The sequence below is a fragment of the Micromys minutus genome, assembly GCF_963924665.1.
Source record: "Micromys minutus genome assembly, chromosome: 9".
Classification (NCBI taxonomy): Eukaryota; Metazoa; Chordata; class Mammalia; order Rodentia; family Muridae; genus Micromys; species Micromys minutus.
The window spans coordinates 36,013,386-36,034,956 of record NC_137978.1 but is presented as its reverse complement, the minus strand read 5'-3'; the positions used below and the strand labels follow the sequence as shown (position 1 = coordinate 36,034,956).

At 44.6% G+C, this 21,571-nt stretch overlaps 2 protein-coding genes across 5 annotated transcripts in view; one reads left to right on the top strand and one right to left on the bottom strand.

The window, feature by feature from the left end:
- Nucleotides 1–17,436, bottom strand: part of ZMYND12 (zinc finger MYND-type containing 12) — a gene marked incomplete at both ends in the record, with an annotated part of 29,219 nt that extends 11,783 nt beyond the window's left edge. Inside the window, 3 exons of the mRNA XM_080921239.1 lie at nucleotides 3,826–3,997; nucleotides 6,918–7,059; nucleotides 17,327–17,436. Of these exons, the coding sequence (XP_080777365.1) occupies nucleotides 3,826–3,997; nucleotides 6,918–7,059; nucleotides 17,327–17,436 (424 nt within the window). The remainder of the gene's footprint in view (nucleotides 1–3,825; nucleotides 3,998–6,917; nucleotides 7,060–17,326) is intronic.
- Nucleotides 17,437–17,798: 362 nt separating this feature from the next.
- On the top strand, nucleotides 17,799–21,305 carry PPCS (phosphopantothenoylcysteine synthetase). Of its 4 annotated transcripts, none has more exons than XM_080921829.1 (3): nucleotides 17,799–17,889; nucleotides 18,649–18,752; nucleotides 20,570–21,305. In XM_080921829.1, exons 2-3 carry the CDS (start codon nucleotides 18,660–18,662, stop codon nucleotides 20,891–20,893), a joined length of 417 nt encoding a protein of 138 aa, XP_080777955.1. In that variant the 5' UTR covers nucleotides 17,799–17,889; nucleotides 18,649–18,659; the 3' UTR covers nucleotides 20,894–21,305. The 4 variants fall into 4 exon arrangements, with proteins under 4 accessions (XP_080777955.1, XP_080777953.1, XP_080777954.1 ...); XM_080921827.1 differs by lacking the exon at nucleotides 17,799–17,889 and adding an exon at nucleotides 17,936–18,469; XM_080921828.1 differs by lacking the exon at nucleotides 17,799–17,889 and adding an exon at nucleotides 17,984–18,120.
- The last annotated feature ends 266 nt before the right edge of the window (nucleotides 21,306–21,571 follow it).

Here is a 21,571-nt window from a genome sequence, read left to right as displayed (position 1 = left end):
TGCTGCAAACTGAAGCCCTGTGCACACGCAACCTATTCATGCTTCATTTTTCTCTGCCTGGTTCTTCTCAAGGAGGCAATGCTGAAGAAGAAGGTCTCAAAGCCACGCTGCAACTGCATCTAAACATCAGTCCTGAAGGAAAAGGCATACTTGGGAGAATACACCACAAGGCTTTGGGTTCAGAGAGCCAGATTAAATCTATAACTAGCGATGGAGTGAGCTGAGTACTCAGGAAAATCAGGACAAGAGGAAGAAGTTTCTGAGTGAGTGAGTTAAAAAGAGACATGGAGCTAAGGAGATAAGTCAGCAGGTAAAAAGACACCACATGCCAAAGCCAGACAGCCTGTTCCATCACTGGGACCCACACAGTGGGAGGAGAGAACCTCTCCCTCTGACCTCCACATGAGGGCCGTGGCACATGTGTCTGGGAATGTGTGCACATAAGTAAAATTAATTAAGGTTTTTTTTTTTGTTTTTGTTTTTAAAAGACTCAACCTAGTCTTTAGGGATAGGGAAAGGCTTCCAGACTAAAGACTAGAAACCTGAGACCCATCAACGAGGAATTAATTAGGTAGAAAGGAACAAAGAATTCCCTCCAGGACTTTAAAGAAGAAAACAGCAGGAGAGAGATGCCATCCAGGGCCTCAGACTGTGTGAGAATGTGTCTTTTTGGCAGCAGTGGGATGGCGTTGCTCATGGAGGTGAGACTGAAGACAGCTGGGAAGACCTGGAGAGAGCAGGGCAGGCAGGTGGCCAAGACTAGGACTTTGGCTTAAATGACTTTTCCAAAGCTCCATAGACAGTGACAGGGTGCACAGAGGTTGGCTTGCCCTTCCTGGCCTGGTGTTCTGCCGACAATCTAGAAGGTGGTGTCAGATCTAAGCACGGTGAGGAAGGCAGGTGCTCCTGTAAGTACAAGGCCTGGGACAGGAGCCAGAACCGGATGTCTAAGGACAGCCCTGAGGAAGGAGGTAGCGCCCACACAGCACTCACACAGGTAGGGAGGGCATCTTTGGGACCGGACTCTTAGACGGGAGAAAAAAGGATGAGTTCAGGTTCTGAGAGCCCACTCTCTGTACAAATGCATCAGTGGTTGTGGAAGCCAGCATCCTCCCCATCATCCTCTCTGTCAGGGAAAGGGCCTGAAGATATGGTGTGGCACAGACCATGCCTTGTACGTGAGAAATATTTTCTTCTGTAAAGCACTATAAAACTTTTGTCTATGACAAGGAACTCAAATCTTTTTATCTCCCCCACCCTGTAGAAACCTTAGATCCCCTAACCCAGTTAAATATTTGTTTACACAAAAGCCCTGCTGTACTCTTGAAACAGCTTTTCGAGTCCAGATTCATTTCTGTGGAAAAATAAAATGGAGGGTAGAGGGTGTTTTAGGAGATACTTTTTTAGAAAGCAGGCACTTAAAAAATGGGGCTATTTCAAAGAGCAAGGAGATAAAAAGCCAGCTTGTGGGGTCAAATCAGGGACAGTTCGAAACATGAATAATGCTAGCTGTAGTGGGTTAAAAACCCAGTGACTAGGGCTGGAGAGATGGCTCAGTGGTTAAAACACTGACTGCTTTTCCAGAGGTCCTGAGTCCAATTCCCAGCAACCACATGGTGGCTCACAACCATCTGTAATGAGATCCAATGCCTTCTTCTAGTATGTCTGACAACAGCTACAGTGTACTCACATACATAAAATAAACAAATAAATATGTAAAAAATGACTAAAACAGGGACCCTGGAGTCACAATAAGTGGCTATAAATGGATGAATACACTGAGAGTTTGGTTTTAAAAAAAAATGGATGTTTACATGACTCCAGAGTTCTACCTCACAGAACAAAACTAGAATTGGCATGATTCATGACACAGAAGTCAGGCGGCACCACTGTACGATGTGATGGTGACATTTGGGAGCACATATTCTACTTCGTGGAAGGAGACACTTCCTGATTCTAGAACTGCAAATAAAGCCAGCTATGAGCTTTAAACAGAGCTCAGCTGTTAAATGGCATCAAGACACTGTAGCTGAGGATGGCCTTGAATGTCTACCTTCCTGCCTCCACTCCAGATCTTACTTCTGGATTTTCTATCTGACACATTCTGATCAGTGTTGCCTATGGGTTAGCATTAGCAATGGGAAAACTGTGTCAGTGCTTGGGTTGAGAACATACTGTCACCTCTGTACTATTTCTGTCCCCAACAAGGAAAAAGCAGACAAACCCAACTAGGATGTTTTATATAATGATCGGCTTGGCAGTTAAGGGTACAAAGGTGCAATCCCCAGTACCCACATGGCTGGCTGTAACTCTAATTCCAAGGGATCTTGTGTCTTCTGGCTTTCTCGGGTACTAGGAAGATGTGTGACAGACAGATATTCCTGCAGGTGAAACATCCATATACATAAAATAATATACACATTTTAAATTGGCCAATGATCTCTAAAAGTCAAAGGAGTCAAAAGAAAGACTGAGAGACTATTTCAGAGAGATGATTTAACAAATATCGCAAGAGAGGAAATGTGTCTCTGAGTTGTGACTCTTTCCGATGCTGTAACTTTGGGGGCTGTGAAGATATTTTTGGAGAAGTCTGAATGGAAGGCTTCACTGTGCTTGTAAAGGAGTTTGATGGGGAATGTGCACTAGAGAATTCCAGACACAGGGACACTTCTGCATTCCACAGTTAGGCTTGCATGTACACTAATACCAACATCAGCTTGACCTCATAGCTGGGACTTGAACCTGGGACTCTACATATGCTAGGTAATGTGCTTTATCACTGAGCTACAGTCCTAGCCTGAAGAACGATATTCAAAATGGTGGCTGTTACAATGTCTATGGTGACTAAAATGCTAGATACTCACGAATATAAACTCTTCTCTGAATGCTCATCTTAGCGGCCCTTAGGCAGGCGTTCTTGCTCTCAGGATGGCGGGTTACCGTTTCAGAACTATGACTCTGACCCCAGGGAACAAGGGTAGATGCTACATTCCAACTAGGTTAGCAAAATTCTGTCTCTGGGAACTTGTAATGAAAATTAGATGCTAAGCCATTTCTACTTCCCTAAGGGTTTGCAGATTTGACTAGATCTGATATCTGAGGAAAACTCTCCTGTAGCGAGGAGAGGATGTTAAAATTTAGTCTACAGATATGGAACACTGAAGAAGATACCTACAAAGGCACAGAGACAAGAAGAAAGAGAGGTTGGGAATGTAGCTGAGTTGGTGGAATATTGGCCTACCATGTATGAAGATCTGGGTTCGATCCCCACAACACATATCTTGGGAATGTAGTTTTGGCTTGAAATCTCAGCACTAGAACAAAGGGTGGTGGAGGCAGGAGGATCAGAAGCTCAAAGTCACCCCTTAAGGTACCTAGTGAGTTAGAAATCATCCTGAATTTTGTAAGGGGCCCTTTAAAAAGGAGAGGGAAAAGAAAGGGCTCAGGAGAAAGACTGAAAGCCCAGCCAACTTCCTATAACCCAGCTAGGACACTAATTGATTTCTCCTCTTTGTCCAGGTCAGCTTGCATGGGTTTCTTTTGGGTGTTTTGTTTGAGACAGAGTCTCTCTATGTAGCCCTAGCTGTCCCAGGACTCCCTGTGTAGACAAGGGTAGCCTCCTGCCTCTGCTCTCCAGTGCTGGGATTAAAGGTGAATGACAGCAGCCGGGCTTCAGTAGATTTCTGTCAGCTGCGGCCTTAGCTTTCATGCCCCTATGCCAGCCTTCATCCCAACCCTGCTCCTCCACAAAGGGTGTCCTGCCCCTGTGAAGAATCAATACAGCACTTCAACCCGCTCTGGGGGTCTAAAGTCGGTTCCACTCACCAAGGCTGGCCTCAGCCAGGAGCAGGTAAGCAGGCACAAGCTCGACTGAGCTCAGGCCATGAACGTTCATGCGGAAACGAAGGGAGTGCAAAGCCGCAGGGACGGCGTCTTCGTGTCTTCCTTCGAAGAGATATTTCTGGGCAACAGTGTAACAGAATTCAATCAGGTGCTTCTGTGGAAGAAAGAAACAGGCACTCAGAGACAAGGTAAAAGGCAAGGTGGAAACACCTGCAAGGGAAGCCAGCGTCCGGCCAAAGGGACTTGGTGAGCCTGCCTGTACTAGGTGGACATGAGATTCAGGGGTGGAGTGGATAAAAATGCAAACTTGGGACAGTCATCTCTCATTTTAGTTCAGAACTTGGCAGACAGGAGTGTTGGACACGAGCTCTCAGAGGAACAGCACACACCAACTCTGTAGTTCTTTTCCCTGTTGTGTTTATTTATTCTGTAAAGACAGAGTCTTAGGTAGTCCAGGATCGCCTCAAACTCATTAGATGGGTGAACACGTGCCACCATCCAGTTTTATGTGATACCAAAGCTCCAACCTAGGGCTGGTGTTTGCTAGCCAAGCCCATACCAACTGATGTACATCCCCGGCCTAATTTTAATAAAACTTTAATTTAGCAAAGCTATCGATGACAAAAGACAATGCCCTTATATCTGAATGTATTCCTTTTTGTGCACTTATATTTTAAATATCTTACCAGTGGTTCACAACCTTCCTAATGTTACAACACTTTAATACAGTTCATGTTATGGTGAACTCCCACCAACAGTAAAATTACTTTCATTGCTACTTTATAACTGTAATTTTGCTACTGTTATACATCATGATGTAAATATTTTTGGAGACAAAGGTTTGCCAAAGGGGTGGCTTATATTTCCTCAGAGAAAGTGATGAGCTGAGAGCCATACCCAAGCTTTATGAATATATGGTGTGGGTTGAGCCCAGAGTGGGTCTATATATCCCTAGACCTAAGCCCGGAAGCTTCTAGCCTCTGTACAATATAATCTTTTGCAAGCCAGGATCTAGAAGGCTACAGCTTCCAGCCTCTGTCTGCTAACCTAGGTCTAGAATGTTTCAGCCTCTGACACTTACTGCTGAATAAACTTACTCTTCTAAGCTCTTTCTGAACTCTGGCTGGCTAGTTCAACTCAACTCTTCTGGCTCAAATGCCTTTCTAAGCTGTTTGATTCAAAATGGGTTCTCTTGTCTTCTGACTGAATTGCTCTCCTTGGAAGACTGCTTCTGAACTGCACTAAACTAAACTGCTCTGAACTGAACTGTGCTGTCTCTCCCTCCCTGCTCTTACATAACTTCTCTTTCCTGTCTATTCTCCTATCTCTGACTCAATTTGTCAAATCTTTCTCTGATTTGTCACTTTGTCTGCTCCTCAACTAGACAACGTTGTTTGGGATTAGAGGTGTATATTAAAGGTATTTAATATTTAATATTAATATTTAAATATTAATATTTAATAAAGGTATTTAAAGGTGTATTTCAGCCACAGGCATCAAAGGTATAAACTAAGGGTTTGTCTATATTCTAGCCAGGGGAATTAAAGGTATGTAGCATGTCTGCATTCAAGCCAGATCATATCTTTGGATGCAATTCCTTGTCAGAGCAGCCATTTTACTGGATTAAAATCCCTCTACAATCTTATCATAGTAATTGACACATGGGTTCTATGGACTAAACCATGTCTAAAATGTCATGTGCTGAAGCTTTAAACCATAATCCCACAGAATATGATGGTAATTTAGGGAAAATGCCATCCAAAGTGTGTGTGTGTGTGTGTGTGTGTGTGTGTGTTCATGTGAGCCACAATGCATGTGTGGAGGTCAGAGGACAACTGGAAGTTAATTCTCTCCTGTGAGCATGTGGGTTCTGGGGGTCAAATTCAGATTGTCAGGCTCAGCAGCAAACCCTTTCCCACTGAGCCATGCTACCACCCCTGACTGTTGTCTTTATAAGAAGAAACTGGACAGGCACAGAGATACCAGGGATGTGTACAAATGGAAGACCCAGTGAAGACTCAACAAAGAGGTAGCCATCCATTGAGACACCAAATCTGGGTTCTAGGCTGGCTCAGTCAGTAAAGTCTCATGATCATGGGAACCTGAGTTCAATATCCAGAAACCATGTTAAAAGCTAGCGTGGTGGGCACACTTGCTTTCCCAGCACTGAGGGGACAGCCACAGGCAGAGCCCTGGGGTTCAGTGTCAGATAGGCTAACCTTCTTGGTGCTAGAAGCCCCACACAGATCTCTGGTCAGAGATAGGAGTGGCTTCTGCCACCTCTGCTGCTGGGTCTGGCTGGGTGCATGGGTTCAGGGGGAGGGGAGAAGCCCCAAACAGGGAAGGGGAAACTTATTCTGCCATTTCCACTGCTGGGTCCAGCCTTTCCCCATTTCCGCTGCTGCCAGAGGGTGCCCAGCTGGGCTGGACTGAGCCCATGGGAGGCTCAGTGGGGGGGGGGGGACATTGCAAGAAGCTTCAGGAGAGGAAATCTCTTCCCAAACAGCGGTGTTAACAGCTCTTATGACAGAAGATCTCAGACAGCGGAATGATTCTTGCACACCTCTACCACCTCTACCCTTGAGCAAACGCCCCCATGTATTTATAGTTTTTGAAATGGTTCAAGTCTGACAACTGGTACTTTCTATTGGCTGGGCCTGGGGGCTTGGAAAGACCTTCTCTACATATTTGAGGGCGGTCCTGCTTCTGCCTGGAGCTTACATGACCTATGGTCAGTCTTCACCTGAGAAGGAGGGATTTGGGGCGTGGCCAACACCACTTTATGGGGGTGGCAAGGGTGCATACAGTGTGGAGCTTTGAGTGGTATGAAGAGGCCTGTTATCTCTGGAGATTAGGAAGCTTCCTGTCTCACTTAATGCTCCCGGGGCTTCGCTTATCTCAACTGAGAATCAGGGTCGTCTTCACTGCCCACCAATTGCCCCACAACCACCCAAGCAAACCAGTCCTGTGGGTGTTCAGTGAAACTGTGGCTAATGACCCAATGACTGGCATTGGGATTGGGAACATAAAGACCAAGGCCACACCCTCTCACCATTACCAGCTGTAGGACTTGCCTGTCTCCTCTGCAGCTGCTGCAGACCATGCTGTCTCTCTTCCTCTGAGTTGTAGAAAGGCATAGTGGTACGCAGAGGAATTAGCAGCTGGCATATCTTCGCATGGATGCTGCCCCAGTCAGCCTTCTGATGCACAGGACCACTGACAACAAAAAACACACTGTGTTATCTTTATCTTCGTCTCCTCCCAGCTCCAAATTCCAGAAAAGTCAGCCCAACCCAGATCTGGCCGGAGCCCAGAGCCTTTTCTGAGATGGAAGTCTATTTTCTCTGACATCTGTACTTGGATAAAAACTGCACTGTGACCAGGAAGTGGTGGCACACACCTTTAATTCCATCACTCAGGAGGCCCAGGCAGGCAGATCTCCAGGAGTTCAAGGCCAGCTGGTCTACAGAGCAAGGTCAGGATAGACAGGGCTACATAGAAAAACCATCTGACTAAGAAAAAAAAGACAACAAATACTGGAGATAAGTAGGAAAAAATGAACCTTTTTGTACTTCTGGTGGGACTGCAGACTAGTGTACGGCTTCATGGTCACAAGCACTTGCTCTCACAGAGGACCTGGGCTTGATTCTCAACACCCACAGTGACTTGCAGCCATTCATAAATACAGTTTCAGGGGACCTCACCCCTCTCCTGAGCTCTGAGGACACCAGGCACATATGTGGTTCACAAACATACAAGGAAGCAAGACATTCTTACAATAAAATGAAATAACTAAGTACTTTAAACGTTTACTCTAAAAACAGTACTTGGATGTGCTCAAGCTTTACCACCTCTGCTGTACACCTGAAGGACTGTAAGTCCTCATACCCACAAAGAATTCTGTACATCTATGTTTATTGCTTCATGATTTACAATAGGCAGGAAATGAATCCAGCTGTATGGAAATTTTATTTAGCTGTATGGAAAAATGAAATTATGACTTTTTAAGGAAAATGGATGGAACTGGAGACCATTATGTTAAATGAAATGAGCCTAACTTAGGAAGACAAATAGTGTATTTTCTCATACCTGTAATGCAGACTTAAAACACACATACACACACACACACACATACACACACACACACACACACACACACACACACACACACACACACCATAAAAGTGGGGCAGTATGAAAGGAGAGGAGAATACCTAAAGGGAAGGAGGAATGACAGAGGGTGATGGAAATATATATCATGAAGCAGAAGGAACTATTTGGGGTAGGGAAGGGGACCAGCAGGAAGGAAAGGGAGGGTGGAAAAGGGCAGAGGGTGATATGAAAAAGGACAAAGTGTGTGTGTGTGTGTGTGTGTGTGTGTGTGTGAACGCATGTGTGTGTGTATGCACACATGTAATGTCACAAGAAAACCCTTTTCTTTGTATGCTAACCAAAAATTATTTAAAACTAAACAAATAAAAGCGTTGGGTTTCAGGGAGGGGAAATGTGGAGGAATCTCTTCTTTAGACACCTGCTCAAGTATGTATGCTGTGGCTCATCTGTTAAGAACAACAAAGACAACCTTACATTGTTCGAGGGTCGTTTGGGGATGGCTGAGAAATGAAATTGATGGACTTGAGGATCTTTTTCTTGGGGAAAGGAATTTACCTATGATATAGGTCTAAAAAAGACTTCATAAACGTGTATTTTTTTATAGTCAGTCTCACAAAGGGTGCTACTAGCAATGTCTTCAGACTTGCTCAGGGATGGGTAAGCACTCACAGACTGCACTGGGCATGCTCTCTAGTCGCTGTGGTGTGGGAGATGCTCTTGAGCATAACTACTTGACTCTGAAAATAAAATCTGTTTGATCATGTTAACATTAATAAGGTAGCAAAAAGAGAGAAGGTGTTTTAAGCCCCAAAGCCAGTGTCTTTAGTGTTCTTCTTAGAAAGGATAGCGACAATTTGGTTTGTAGACTTTCTTTAAATACAAGTATTTTTGTTGGTTGTTTGACAAGGGGTCACTCTGTAGCTCTGAGTTTCTAGCTCATGAGACAGTCTCTCTGGCATCAGTATCTGCTGATGTTTTAATTTCACATGAAGTGATCACACACTTCATGGTGAAAAAGAAGTTACCTCCATCAGTTAGGGACAGCATGACCGGGAAGGGATGGGCAGTCCTGAAGAGTACCGGCCCAATCACAGGCTCGGTTTTTAGAGCCTGGTGGAAAACAGGGTAGGGTTGTGTCTAACAGTGCTTCTTCTTCCGCTGTGTGGTACTCCTCAGACCACTGCTTTTCCACAGCTCCCGTATGTGGATCGTGAGAGCGCGGCCGGTGCACTGTTTCTTCCATTCTTTGTCTTCTTGTGGAGATCCCAGGTGACTGGGTTTCCAGACACTCGGCTTGCTATTCTTGCAGGAACAAGTGCCATTTCTGTGGCTTGGTGATTTATTTCTCCGTTGTGTGAGCTTGGCCACAGACTTGGGATGATTGTCAACTACAGGAGCCCTGAAGTCAGAACCACGGTGACTCCATCTCACCTGAGCAAGCCCTGGAGGCCACCAGAAAGTTCCCAACACTGCCCTCACATGGTCAGGCCTGACTCCTCACAGTTAGCTCCCAGCGCTGCTCACAGTTAGACTAGCTCTGTTCTCGAACTGTGCTCATGTTCTCTGAAGCATCCCCCCTTTTTGTAAAGATTTGCTGGGTGTGGTGTTGCACCTTTAATCCCAGAGATAGGAGGATCTCTGAGTTTGAAGACAGTCTGGTCTATATACAGAGTTCTGGGACAGCAAGGGTTTGTCTTGGATAAAAACAAGAAATTAAATTTTGACAATGTCTAACTCTCCTATGTTTACTTTGATTCCTTTGATGTCAAATCGTGACACTACACGCATTTGTAATTAAGTTTTTTTCTAGCCTTCCGCAGTTTCATGGTTAACATCTACATCTTCTCTATATGATTACTTTTTTGAATGAGGTGGAAGGTAAGGATCCAAGTCCATTTTATTCCATGTGGATATCTATTTGACACAGCACCTATTTGTTAAAGGACCGTCTGTTCTCAGTGAACATTTATGGGTGAATTATAGCTTCTACTCTTAGCACAGTAGCACTGTAGGGGCTGGAGAAGTGGTTCATCAGGAGCACTGGGTTCAATTCCCAGCACCCACATGGCAGCTTGCAACTGTCAGTAACTCCAGCTCCAGAGGATTCATGACATCAGACATGCATGTGGTACACATATCTATGCATGGAAGAAAAATATCTGTACACATAAAAGAAATCTTTAAAAATTAGCATAGCACAGTAGTAAGCTCTGAAATTTCCATATGAATTTTAGGGTCAGCTTGTCTAAGCTGGAATTTGGATGGACTGCATTATAGCTACAGAATAATTTGGGGTTGTGGCTAACTTTTTTAGTATATGTGCTGCTGAAGCGAGCACATGTGGCCATCTTAATAAGTATTTCAATGTTTTTAATTTCTTTCAACAATGTTTTGTTAGGCAGTCTGTGCTGCAACTTTTTTTTACTCTTTTTTTTAAAAAAGATTTATTATATCTAAGTACACTGTAGCTGTCTTCAGACACACCAGAAGAGGGCACCAGATCCCATTACAGATGGTTGTGAACCACCCTGTGGTTGCTGGGAATTGAACTCAGGACCTCTGAAAGAGCACTCAATGCTCTTAACTACTGAGCCACCTCTCCAGCCTGTGTGCTACAACTTTTAACTTATGGTACGTGACTCCTCCATGTGAACGCCCCACCACCTTTAGAAGGTTATAAAAGTCAGGCCTTTTTTCTGTCCAGTCAGAGACACCTCTGGACTGTTTAAGAATTTGGCCTGAAGAAAAAGGCTGTTTTAAAGCCACATCACATTTACATGTCTATAAATCATATTTCTGTCTAATGCTTTTTCTTCCATCTCAGGACTTCTCAGTATAGTAAGATTTATTTACAGGGATTACATTGGTTTCCTTTTTGGACTGACCACTGCTTCATCATCTTTTATGGTATTTCAGAATATAAATCATGTACTTCCTTGTCTACATTTTCTCTAATATTTTATCCTGTTCTGAATAAGGTAACATTCTTAATTTCACTTTCGGATTGTCCATTCCTAGTTGATAGGAATTCAACTACTTCTGCATATCCTGCAGTCTTGCTCTGTTCATTGCTTAGTTTTAATACAATTTTCTAAGTTCTTTATAGTTTCTACATTAAAGCCTGTTAGGATCCTTCAGGGCAAACCACTACTGTACGAATCAGTTCATGTGATGCTGATCATACAGAGTCGCACAATGGGTGCTAGAGAGACAGCCCAACAGTTAAGAACAGTTATTACTCTTACAGAAGACACAAGATTGATTCCCAGAACCCTTGCTGGGTGGCTCACAACCCCCTGTAACTCCATGTTCAGAGGAATCTGATTCTCTGTGTTCTGTGGACTCCTGTTCTTGTGTACACACCTGTTCTTGTGTAGACACCTGTTCTTGTGTAGACACCTGTTCTTGTGTAGACACCTGTTCTTGTGTATACACCTGTTCTTGTGTGCACACCTACTCTTATGTGCACAACTGTTCTTGTGTGCACACCTGTTCTTGTATGCACATAGCTCTCTACATGAGCGCCCCCCCCACACAATTGAAAAAAATAAATCTTTAAGACTTATAGTGCTTCCTGAGTTGGAGAACCAGAAAAGCCAGAGCAGTAATTCAACTGAGTCTGAAGGCTGAGATTAGAGGTCAGGGAGGAAGGAGAGAATCTACTCGCTTCACATTGAAAGCCCAAAGGCCTCAGAACTAGGTAGCTTATAGTCAAGGGCAGGAGAAGACAGATAGACCAGCACACAAGAGAGCAAATCACCCCTGTGTAGGCATGTTGCTAGGTTCAGACCATTAGTGGAATGCAGGGTACCCACTCCCCTTGGTGAGCATAACCTTGACTCAGTCTACCAGGCCAAATGCTCCTCTCTCCCTCAAACACACCCCCAAACAAGGCGTTACCAACTATCCCACATCCCTTACTTCATTCAGGCTGACATTCAACTGGCCACCATAAGGTCATGGCATCTGTAAATGAGCTTGTGTTACTCTTTCCAAGCATGGCTGCCTTTCTCACGGGTCTCATCCACAGAGAGGTTCGCAGTCTTCCACAAGGAAGTATGATGTTAATTCTCTATTGCTCTGGATTTTTTTTTTTAATTTTTTATTGATTCTGTGTGAGTTTCCCATCATGCACCTCAGAGCCACTCATTTCCCTGTCCCCTCATATCTACTCTATGTCCTTGCAACCTCCCCACAAAATACAACACACAAACAACAAAAACAAAGCATAGAAAATGTCTCATTGTGACAGCTGTAGTGTGTCACAGTGTGGCCCACACTATATCCCTCTGTCCACACATCTTCATATGAAATGTTCACTGCAATGCATCATTGGTCTGGTTCTGAGATCTTAGGCTTCTGTGACACCATCAATACTGGATCCTCATCGGGACTCCTCCAGGTTATCCTGTTGTTGCCCTGAACCGTGGAGATCCTGCAGCTTTGGAACAGCAGGACCAGCCCTTTCATGAGTCCCAACCATTTGCAGATGATATAGATTTTGGGGTGGCCAATCCAGAGCCCTGGATCTGGGCCTGGGTAACAACTGAGCTGGCTCTCCCTTATCCCAACCACCAGGGTAAGCTCTCTAGCACCCAAAGCAGGGTGGCAGGGTTAGCTCCTTACTCCCATGCCCTTGGGGTAGGTTCACACCCACATTTCCAGAGCCAGCTCCTTGGGCTGTCCAGTCAAAGTGCAGGGCCGACTTGTGAGGGGCTGGGCCAGCTCTCCCTCTCACACCCTCGGGGCTGGCTCATCTATGTCTTTACCGGCTCTTGGTTTGTTTGTTTGTTTGTTTGTTGTTTTTGTATTTTTAATCATTTCCTTTTAGTAAGTAACAAAAATTCCTACTTCCAGTTTATGTGTTTATTATGATGCTGGATTTTATCCAATGGTTTGGTTTTTTTTTGTTTTTTTTTTTTTTTTGCATCTAGTGAGATGTGTGTGTGTTTTACCGTTAGTATGGTGTTTTATATTGACATATGTATATTCAACCCACCCTTAATTCCTAAAGTAAATCTCAACTGCCCATGATATACAATCCTTCACACTTGCTACCAGGTTTGGTTTGCTAAAATTTTGAGAACTTTTGCATCCGTGTTCATTAGGGATGTTATTCTGTCATTTTTTGATATTTGGCTTTGTTACTGGGACGCCATGGGTCTCAGAGAATGAGTTAATTTTTCTTTAATGGTGAAACCAGCCTGTATGTCTGGTTTTGGTTTCCCATCACTTGTCATAGATCTTGTCAGACAGGTTGTTGCTTTCTAAGATGTGTCTGTTTTTCACCTGGGTTATCTAAGTTCTTGATACATAGCGTTCAGAGTGTTCTCTTATAATTTCCCTCATTTCTGCAAGGCCAGCAGTAATGGACCAACTTTGTTTCTGACTTTAATAATTTGAATCTTCTTTTTCCAGCCATTCTAGCTGAAGCTTTGTTATTTTTTTCTTTGTTTGTTTATCCTCTCTACAGCTTTTCCCGTTCTCCACCTCATCCACCTCTGCTCCTAGCATGTCTACACCTAACTTTTCATTTGTTCTTTATAGGATAAGATGGAATCTTAAGTTACTGATCTGAGGTCTTTTCTAATGTGTACATTAACAGCAGTAGAATCACAGGAACTATGAATTCAATGACATCCTATAAGCACGGATTTAGTATGTCTTCATTTCCTCCTCATTTATCTCAGAGCATTTTTCAGCCTCCCCTTGACCCACTGGAATTTAAAGAGTGTGTTACTTTGACCTGATTGTAAACTGGTTATTGATTTAATTGCACCATAACTGAATCTACCTTTTGTGATCTTATTGCCATGACCTAACATGGAGAACTTTTTATATGCACTGGAGAGGATGCACATTCTATTAGGGTGTTCTACAGACTTGGTTGGGTCTAGTTAATTTACAGTGTTGCCCAGGTCTTACATTCCCTTAAGGATCTTCTGCCTAGTTCTCTTTACTACTGAGACTGGGATAGTAATGCTTCCAACCACTGCTACTGCACTGACTGTCCCCTGACTCTGGGCTCCAGCTGTGTGGTCCTTGAGTCTGTCAGCTCCAGTTGTGTGTTCTGACGCTCTGGTTAAGAACACACAGATATCGGCTTTTGCACTTCTGCTAATGATCCATTTTCACGTAAGCATGAGACATTTATAGACTCTCATACACTATGCATATTTCAAAGCAGGTGATATAATCTAGGGGAAAGGTTGCCAGTGTGTTTCTGTTTTTCTTCCAGACAACAACTGCTGTATGTTTCGGGAGCTCCAAGATCTCAGGTGCAGTCACTCAAGGCCCTGGATGCAGCCCAAAAAGCAGCCACAGGAACTACATGGCTGCAACCACCACTCTCTCTCTCCTTCCTCCTCTTCAAGTAACAGAAACACAGTATTGTCTTTACAAACTATGCTACTGCTGTAAACATGATAGAATGCATTCTAAGGGTTTTGTTGTTGTTGTTATTTTGTTTAATGGTGGGGGATGAGTTGGAGATCAACAAAACAGATCAACAAAAACACTTCACTGGGATTCAGAAACAGTCACATTCCACTGCAGAGGGACAGACAGGCTGAGTCCCTGTCAATAATGGAAAAGGTAATGTATCCAACTTCCTGACCTTTGTTCCAGTGACAGTAACTGGCATAGCCTTTCTAAATAAACAACTTTCTTCATACATTTCTGGGTACCATCAATGTTGAGCTGTCTCACCCAAACATTCACCACAGGCTGGGATATAAAGGAGGATGTTTTATTCAAGCATCATCAGGGTTTATTAACCTCTCTCTGGGTGCCCTTAAACAAGGCGTACCTTCTACCCTCCACTGAAGCTTTTCTCTTCCCTTCCTTCCACCTCCTCCTCCCTCCCTCCTTCCCTTTCTTTCTGAGACAATTCACACTGAATTTACAGTGATCCTCTCGCCTTAGCCTCCCACATGCTGGAATTATAGGCATGAACCACCACACCCAGTTTCCTATCGATTCTTATCAAATACCACTTGACGTTTTCTCCCTGCTAGGCAGGGAAGGCCTTTAAGTTTGTATAACAAGCATTCAATTAAAGGGAAAATATTGCAAATTACTGTTATTTATATGCTATGATCTGCTATGCTTTGAATTGAGGGCTCTCTGACCTACTACCAATGTTTCCGGAAATATGTACCTTTATAACATTACCCTTCTTTAAAATGTTTTATTCTGGGCCAGCAAGATTATTTTTTTCCCACCAAGCCTATGACCTGGGCTTGAACCCACTTGTTGAAGCAGAGAACCCTGTGGAAGGAATCTTTTGTCCAATGTGTGAAAGCTTCAATAATTGGCCTAAGAGCTGAGGCAGGATATAGGGAGGTAAAAGTTCTTATTATACGAATAGAAGATTTTGGGGATAGTCAGGAGCAGAAGGAAACTCGTCCAGGAATGCTAATAGAAACAAAAGCATCAGACTGAAGAAGAGGTAACTTGTCATGTGGTGCTCATAGAATGCAGTGAATGGGATTATTGAGGTACAAGCTAGTTGGGGAACAAAGCCAAAGTTATTAACCTAAGCATTTATTTATATATAATTTATCCTCAGAGTCATTATTTCTGTGAGCAAAAAGGTGGTAAAGCCTGTGGCTACAGAGAATTCAGTCCTGAAAGTTGTCTTTTGACATGTGCACACACAGAAACACACACACATACATACACACAGAGATACACACACACACACACAATTAAATAAAGTCAGTCCTGTCTTTCAATGGCCTATCACCCAGGAACTTGTTCACAAGTCATAGTTTATGCCATATTCAGAAGCAAATTGAAGGAATTTCACAAAAATGTCAGGCTGTCTTACTGAGCCTCGGGATGATGGACTATATAGCCCATGCCCACTGGCAAGATTGAGGATGGATGTATCGCATACAACATGGAGGAAGGGCACCTGGAACAGTCTGAGAAAGGGAGGCCACTGCATGACAAGTAGCCTCTGCTGGCGAAGTAGGATCTACCCTCCCGCATACCACACTGCTGCTGCTTGCCCTCTTCCCAAACACAAGCATCACATAGACTCAAAACCACCCATAAGGCTTGCTAAGGGATAAATTCCAAATTCCTATGTTTTCTCTCACTGCCTAGCCCAAACCTGCATCTTCTTGGTTTAAACTCCTCCTCCTCCTAACCAATCAGATTTTTAAACTCATAAAAGAAATGCATCTTCTGGATATACATGACTTACACAGTATAAGTGCAGGTTGTGATCTACTCGCGGCATCCCTATGTGAAATGTGGAAGTCACTGGCTGCCCCTCACAAGGCTTTCTTTCCCACTTTAGCTTTCAGCCAAGGTCTTTCCCCCTTTGGCCAAACCAGTGCTGTATGGCTGGAAAGCCCTACCCTTCTTCTCCGAGTCTTCACACATCAAGCCCACATTGGCCTCTCAATACTCAACTCAAATGTTGTTTCAGTTTTAGATACTAGTCTAAAAAGTCCCAGTCACCATGTTACCCCACTCAGAAGTCTCAGGGTACGAGTGACAGTGTTTAGCACATGCAATGAATAATGAAGGCTTTTAAAAGAATTAAGTCCGTTGGCTATGAGTTAAGTTTGGAAGGTCAACATCCTAGTTCTGTGAGGCCCAAAACAGAGTCTAGGGTGGGGATGTGATTTAGTTGGCACTCTGTCTAGTATGCACAGTGCCTTGGGTTCTATCTCTAGTACTACACAGACACTTGTAACCCCAGCTCTTGAGGGGTGTGTGGATCCGAGGATCAAAAATTCAATCCTTAGCTCACCTAGTGAGTTTGAGACCAACTACATGAAACTGTCTTATAAAAAAGAATGGGAGTGGTGTTAATATGAATACATATAAACCCCTCTCATCTTGAATTACTACCTCCCTACATTCAAACGCCCTTAGCTGTGTACTGACCAATTAGTCTTCTTTCTAGTCCTGAAGGACACCTACCTGTGCCCTTTCTAGGGCAAGAACACTGGCTCTTTAGCTCCTTATCTTCAGATCAATCGTCTACTCTCAGAGAAGCTGTCTGCCCAATTTCTCCTCCCATTTCCTTTGACCATTTTTCCCTGAAATGATCTTTGGTGTGCTTCTCTGTCTTCCGAGCCCTGCTTGAGCTTTGGGGGCACAGATCTGCAGAAATGGTCCCATTACGTTCAACACCTGGAATGGTTTGCAACATGGTGACAGGGCAAAATCCAGCAGAGCGGGAGAAGACGCAGAGGAAGCCACAGACGTCTTAGACACGCGTCGTCAAGCCTGCTCAGGACTTGTGGGGTCGTTGGCAGAAAAGGCCACACACAATAGACACACAGGGCAGACCCATAGTTGGGAGACAGGGAGGGAGCAGAGGCACCAGGCACCATGTTCCAGGGCCTACCAGTAATAAGTGACTGTACAGGCCGTGCACATCCGCTCGGCCGGGGCTTCGCACACCTCACAGCAGAGCCGGCGCCCCTTGGGCACGGCCAGCGGGTAGATCACGTTCATGGTGCGGCCAGCGGCGTCAGTCTCTAGGACGGTTGCCAGGCGAGCATACCTAAGTCTGAGGTGTCACGTGACAGCCACGGGCCAGACGGGTCGTCAGAATTTCAAGGACAAGGGGGAGGGGCGGGACTAACAGCGACAAGTGGGGAGGGGAGAGCACAAACCCTGCATCTCAAAGGTTGAGTGGCCAGAAATTGATTGCAATGTAGCCCGAGCTTCAGGAGAGCTTTATGGTGGCCGGTATAGGTCAAAAACAACCATTTCGTTTTTCCGACTAGGAAACCCACAGGAAGTATAATTTTTCCGGATTTTCGAGAAAGGTTCTTCCTCTCGACGCTTGTCGACGGGCTCTGATAGAAGGGCCAAGCATTTCCAGCCTCGGCCAGATCAGGACCGAGTGGCAGACATAGAAAAGGGAATGACCACAGTCACTATTTGCGGCTGCGCACAGCTCAGGTATCCGGAAGGGGGCGTGGCGCCAGCCGTGCTGGGGCGCCGCGGTTCTAGCGTGGGGTGACTACGGTGCAGATGGCGGAAATGGACCTGGTGGCTGACTTGCCGCGTCCGGAGGGTGCTGAGCGCTGGGCCGAGGTTATGGCTCGCTTCGCGGCCAGGCTGGGCGAGCAGGGCCGACGGGTGGTGCTGGTCACGTCTGGAGGCACCAAGGTCCCCCTGGAAGCGCGAGCCGTACGTTTTCTGGACAACTTCAGCAGCGGGCGACGCGGGGCAGCGTCGGCGGAGGTCTTCCTGGCTGCCGGCTATGGGGTCCTGTTCTTGTACCGAGCCCGCTCGGCCTTCCCCTATGCCCACCGCTTCCCGCCCCAGGCCTGGCTGTCAGCCCTTCGGCCTTCTGGCCCAGCCCAGTCGGGCAAGCTGAGTTTCGAGGCCGAAGAGAGTGCACTCCCGGGCTTTGCTGCAGCGTTGCAGAGCTACCAAGAGGCTGCTGCTGCCGGCACTTTCCTGGCCGTAGAGTTTACCACTTTGGCGGATTATCTGTATTTACTGCAGGCTGCGGCCCTGGCTCTCAGCCCATTAGGTGAATGCTCTAAGAAATCCAAAGGTTTCTTGGCTGTAGAGCCATTCTCCCTAGCCTTTTTTCCCTCATGCTTGCTGCCTATACCACAGCCAAGAAACCCGAGTTAAAAAGAAAATATCCATGCCCTTCCTCGATTTCTTATACTCCGTTTTTTTGTTTTTGTTTTTTTTTTCTCACAGGCTCTTCAGCGATGTTTTACCTGGCTGCGGCAGTGTCAGATTTCTATATTCCTGTCTCTGAAATGCCCGAACACAAGATCCACTCGTCTGGTGGCCCACTGCAGGTGATGGGCTCTTCTCTTCCAGAGATCTGACCCCCTAAAACCAATCTTGGGTTACTTTCCTCTTGATCTGGATGACCTTTCAGCATTCTGTATGAGCTAGGCACTGGGCATACAGAGAGGAATAAGACTCTGCTCTCCCTCAAGGCCTTCACAATGTAGTGAGGGCCTGGACACCAGCCATAATCACAGATCAGAATGATAAATGCTGTAGTGGAGGTATGTACAAAGTGCAGTCAGATCTCGGGGCAGTGAGACGGGGGCGTCAGGGTGATGGAGGTGACTCATCACAAGATGGGCAGAGGGCATGATCGAGTGGGGAAGGTTATTCTAAGTGGAGTTACAAGTTGGCATTTGCAATTTTTTGTAATGTTTCTGTGAACCAAAGTGCTTTGGTAAGCCCGAAGAGGCAGCTTGCCTGCTTGTATGTAAAACCTTTGTATTCCTTAAGACCCTTAAACTTTATCCTGTGAAGGCTGGAAGAGAAAGGCAATGATGGAGGCACTGTCCTTTAGTGGCAGCCCTCCGGCAACATACAGGCTCTGTCAGTCATTTCAAGGCCAGCCCAGTCTAACTAATGAATTAGCTCTGTCATTTCAAGGCCAGCTCAGTCTACCTAGTGAGTTAGTTCTGTCATTTCAAGGCTAGCCTAGGCTACCTAGTGAATTATAGGCCAGCTGGAGCTGCACAGTGAGATAGTATCTCTAAGTAAATGAATACAAATAAAGGTCTTGTTTGTAAAGAACATCCTAGCATTTTGGAACTAGGAAGTAGGGGGGATAGGTGGGGGTTATTATAGTTTCAGGAAGAGGAATGGGAAAATAGTGTCACCACTGAGAGTTAAAGGTGATTTGGCGTCTTGGCACCTGAGGGAATCATAGACATTTGTTGGCTGATATAAGTAGTGTTTATTGATGAAACTATATGAGGTGCGCCTTTGAGATAGTTAAGTTACACATTTCAAGTACCTACTGAGTGCCGAGTGTGGAAGAGAAATACACTAGCAGTTGCTGGCATTGCTTTCAGTCTGCAGGGGAATCCCTGCTGCACACGGGTGGTAAATGCCAAGAAGAGAGATCAAGTGGGAGATTGTGTGTGATTCCTGTCACACTTGCAGACAGAACTCATACTCTTTAAACATCCAAGTCAGTCATATCTTCAGCTCTCTGTGGTGATTGTTGTATTAATGCTTTTAGTTAGCAAAAAAGTGAGTAGAACTCAGAAGCCATAGCCACCAGCAGAGGATATATTTTAGACTGAGAGGTTTAAAACCCAGTATTACTGCAATCCTTCCAAAGCAACACTTTCACAGATTATAGTTATCTTCAGATTTGCTTTTAAAAATAGAGGTGAATATAATTAAAATATAACCTATAAAATTCTCAAAGACTTAAAAATACTTAAATGAGTTAAGGGCAGCTCACAGCTCTAACCTCAGTACTCTGGAGACTGGCAGGCAGATCTGAATTTGAAGCCAACCTGGTCCATATACCAAGCTCTAGGTCAGCTGGGACCGCATAGTGAGAAACTGTCTTTGAAAATAGTAAAACACGGGGGAACGTGTGAGAAACTGTGATGAAAATGGCAGAACAGGTTCAGAAAACTTACTTTGCAGCAAAGTATCTGAATTCAGGCTTGGATATGACCCTAACCAAACCTACAGAACCCAGTCTTTGGCATTTGGTATGCTGCAAGAAGTTTCCAAACTATAAGAAAGCCTTAGGCAAAAATTAGTTGCCTAAGTTCCCTAGTTGCTTAGATCCCTGGTAGGGACTGACCAGTGTTAACTTACTAAATTTTGTTTGCTTTTTCTGATACAGATAACAATGAAGATGGTGCCAAAGATGCTTTCTCCTCTGGTTAAAGATTGGGCTCCCAAAGCATTTATAGTTTCGTTTAAGCTAGAGACAGACCCAGACATCATAATTAGTCGGGCTCGAAATGCTTTGGAAGTTTACCAGCATCAAGTAGTGGTGGCCAATATCCTGGAGTCGATAAAGTCCTTTGTGATTATTGTAACCAAAGACTCAGAGACAAAGTTACTACTGTCCAAGGATGAGGTAGCTAAAGGCATGGTGATAGAACAGAAGATAGTAGATGACCTTCGGTCTCGACACACAGCTTTTATATGTGACAAAAACTGAAGGAATTGCTCCTCTAGGATCACAAACCAGGGTTCTCACCACCGATAACTAAAGTCAATCCTTTGTTAAGGATAAACACTTCGAAGAAATAGTAAAGCAGTGTGCAGGCAAATGCCTGTTGGGATTTCAGCCATGTGAGTGAAACACTTGACACCTTGGTCTGGAAAGTGAACAAGATTCACAAAGACGACTCTAGGATTGTGTGTTCTGCAGAGCAGACAGCACTGGAGCTGTTGTGTCAGCTCGCTGGACAGTAGAAAGGTTGTAGGTACATGGTCATGCTCTGAAAAAGTATCAAGTGCCTACCATGTGCCAGGGCCTTTGTGAGCTAGGAGGGTCTGAAAGATAAATGAGCATGTCTCATTCAGAAACTGGATGTACAAAAGTTTATGTGCAATAAAGTATGTGCCCACAAATGGACACTTGGAAAGGGTATGTTTCTGTTATTGTTTTTTCTTTTAATATTTAGTTATGTGTTTGAGTGTTTCTACTTATGTGTATGTTTATTTTATTTACTTATTTTTTTAAAAACCAACTTTTATTTATTCTTACATGTGAGTACACTGTAGCTGTCCTCAGACACACCAGAAGAGGGCATCAGATCCCATTACAGATGGTTGTGAACCACCATGTGGTTGCTGGGAATTGAACTTAGGACCTCTGGAAGAGCAGTCAGTG

Excerpts from the sequence above, each read along its gene's own strand:
- PPCS (XM_080921827.1), top strand. The coding sequence starts at position 17,962 with ATGGCGGAAATGGACCTGGTGGCTGACTTGCCGCGTCCGGAGGGTGCT. Across the intron at positions 18,470-18,648 it reads CCTGGCTCTCAGCCCATTAG|GCTCTTCAGCGATGTTTTAC; the intron begins GTGAATGCTCTA and ends TTTTTCTCACAG. Across the intron at positions 18,753-20,569 it reads CGTCTGGTGGCCCACTGCAG|ATAACAATGAAGATGGTGCC; the intron begins GTGATGGGCTCT and ends TTTCTGATACAG.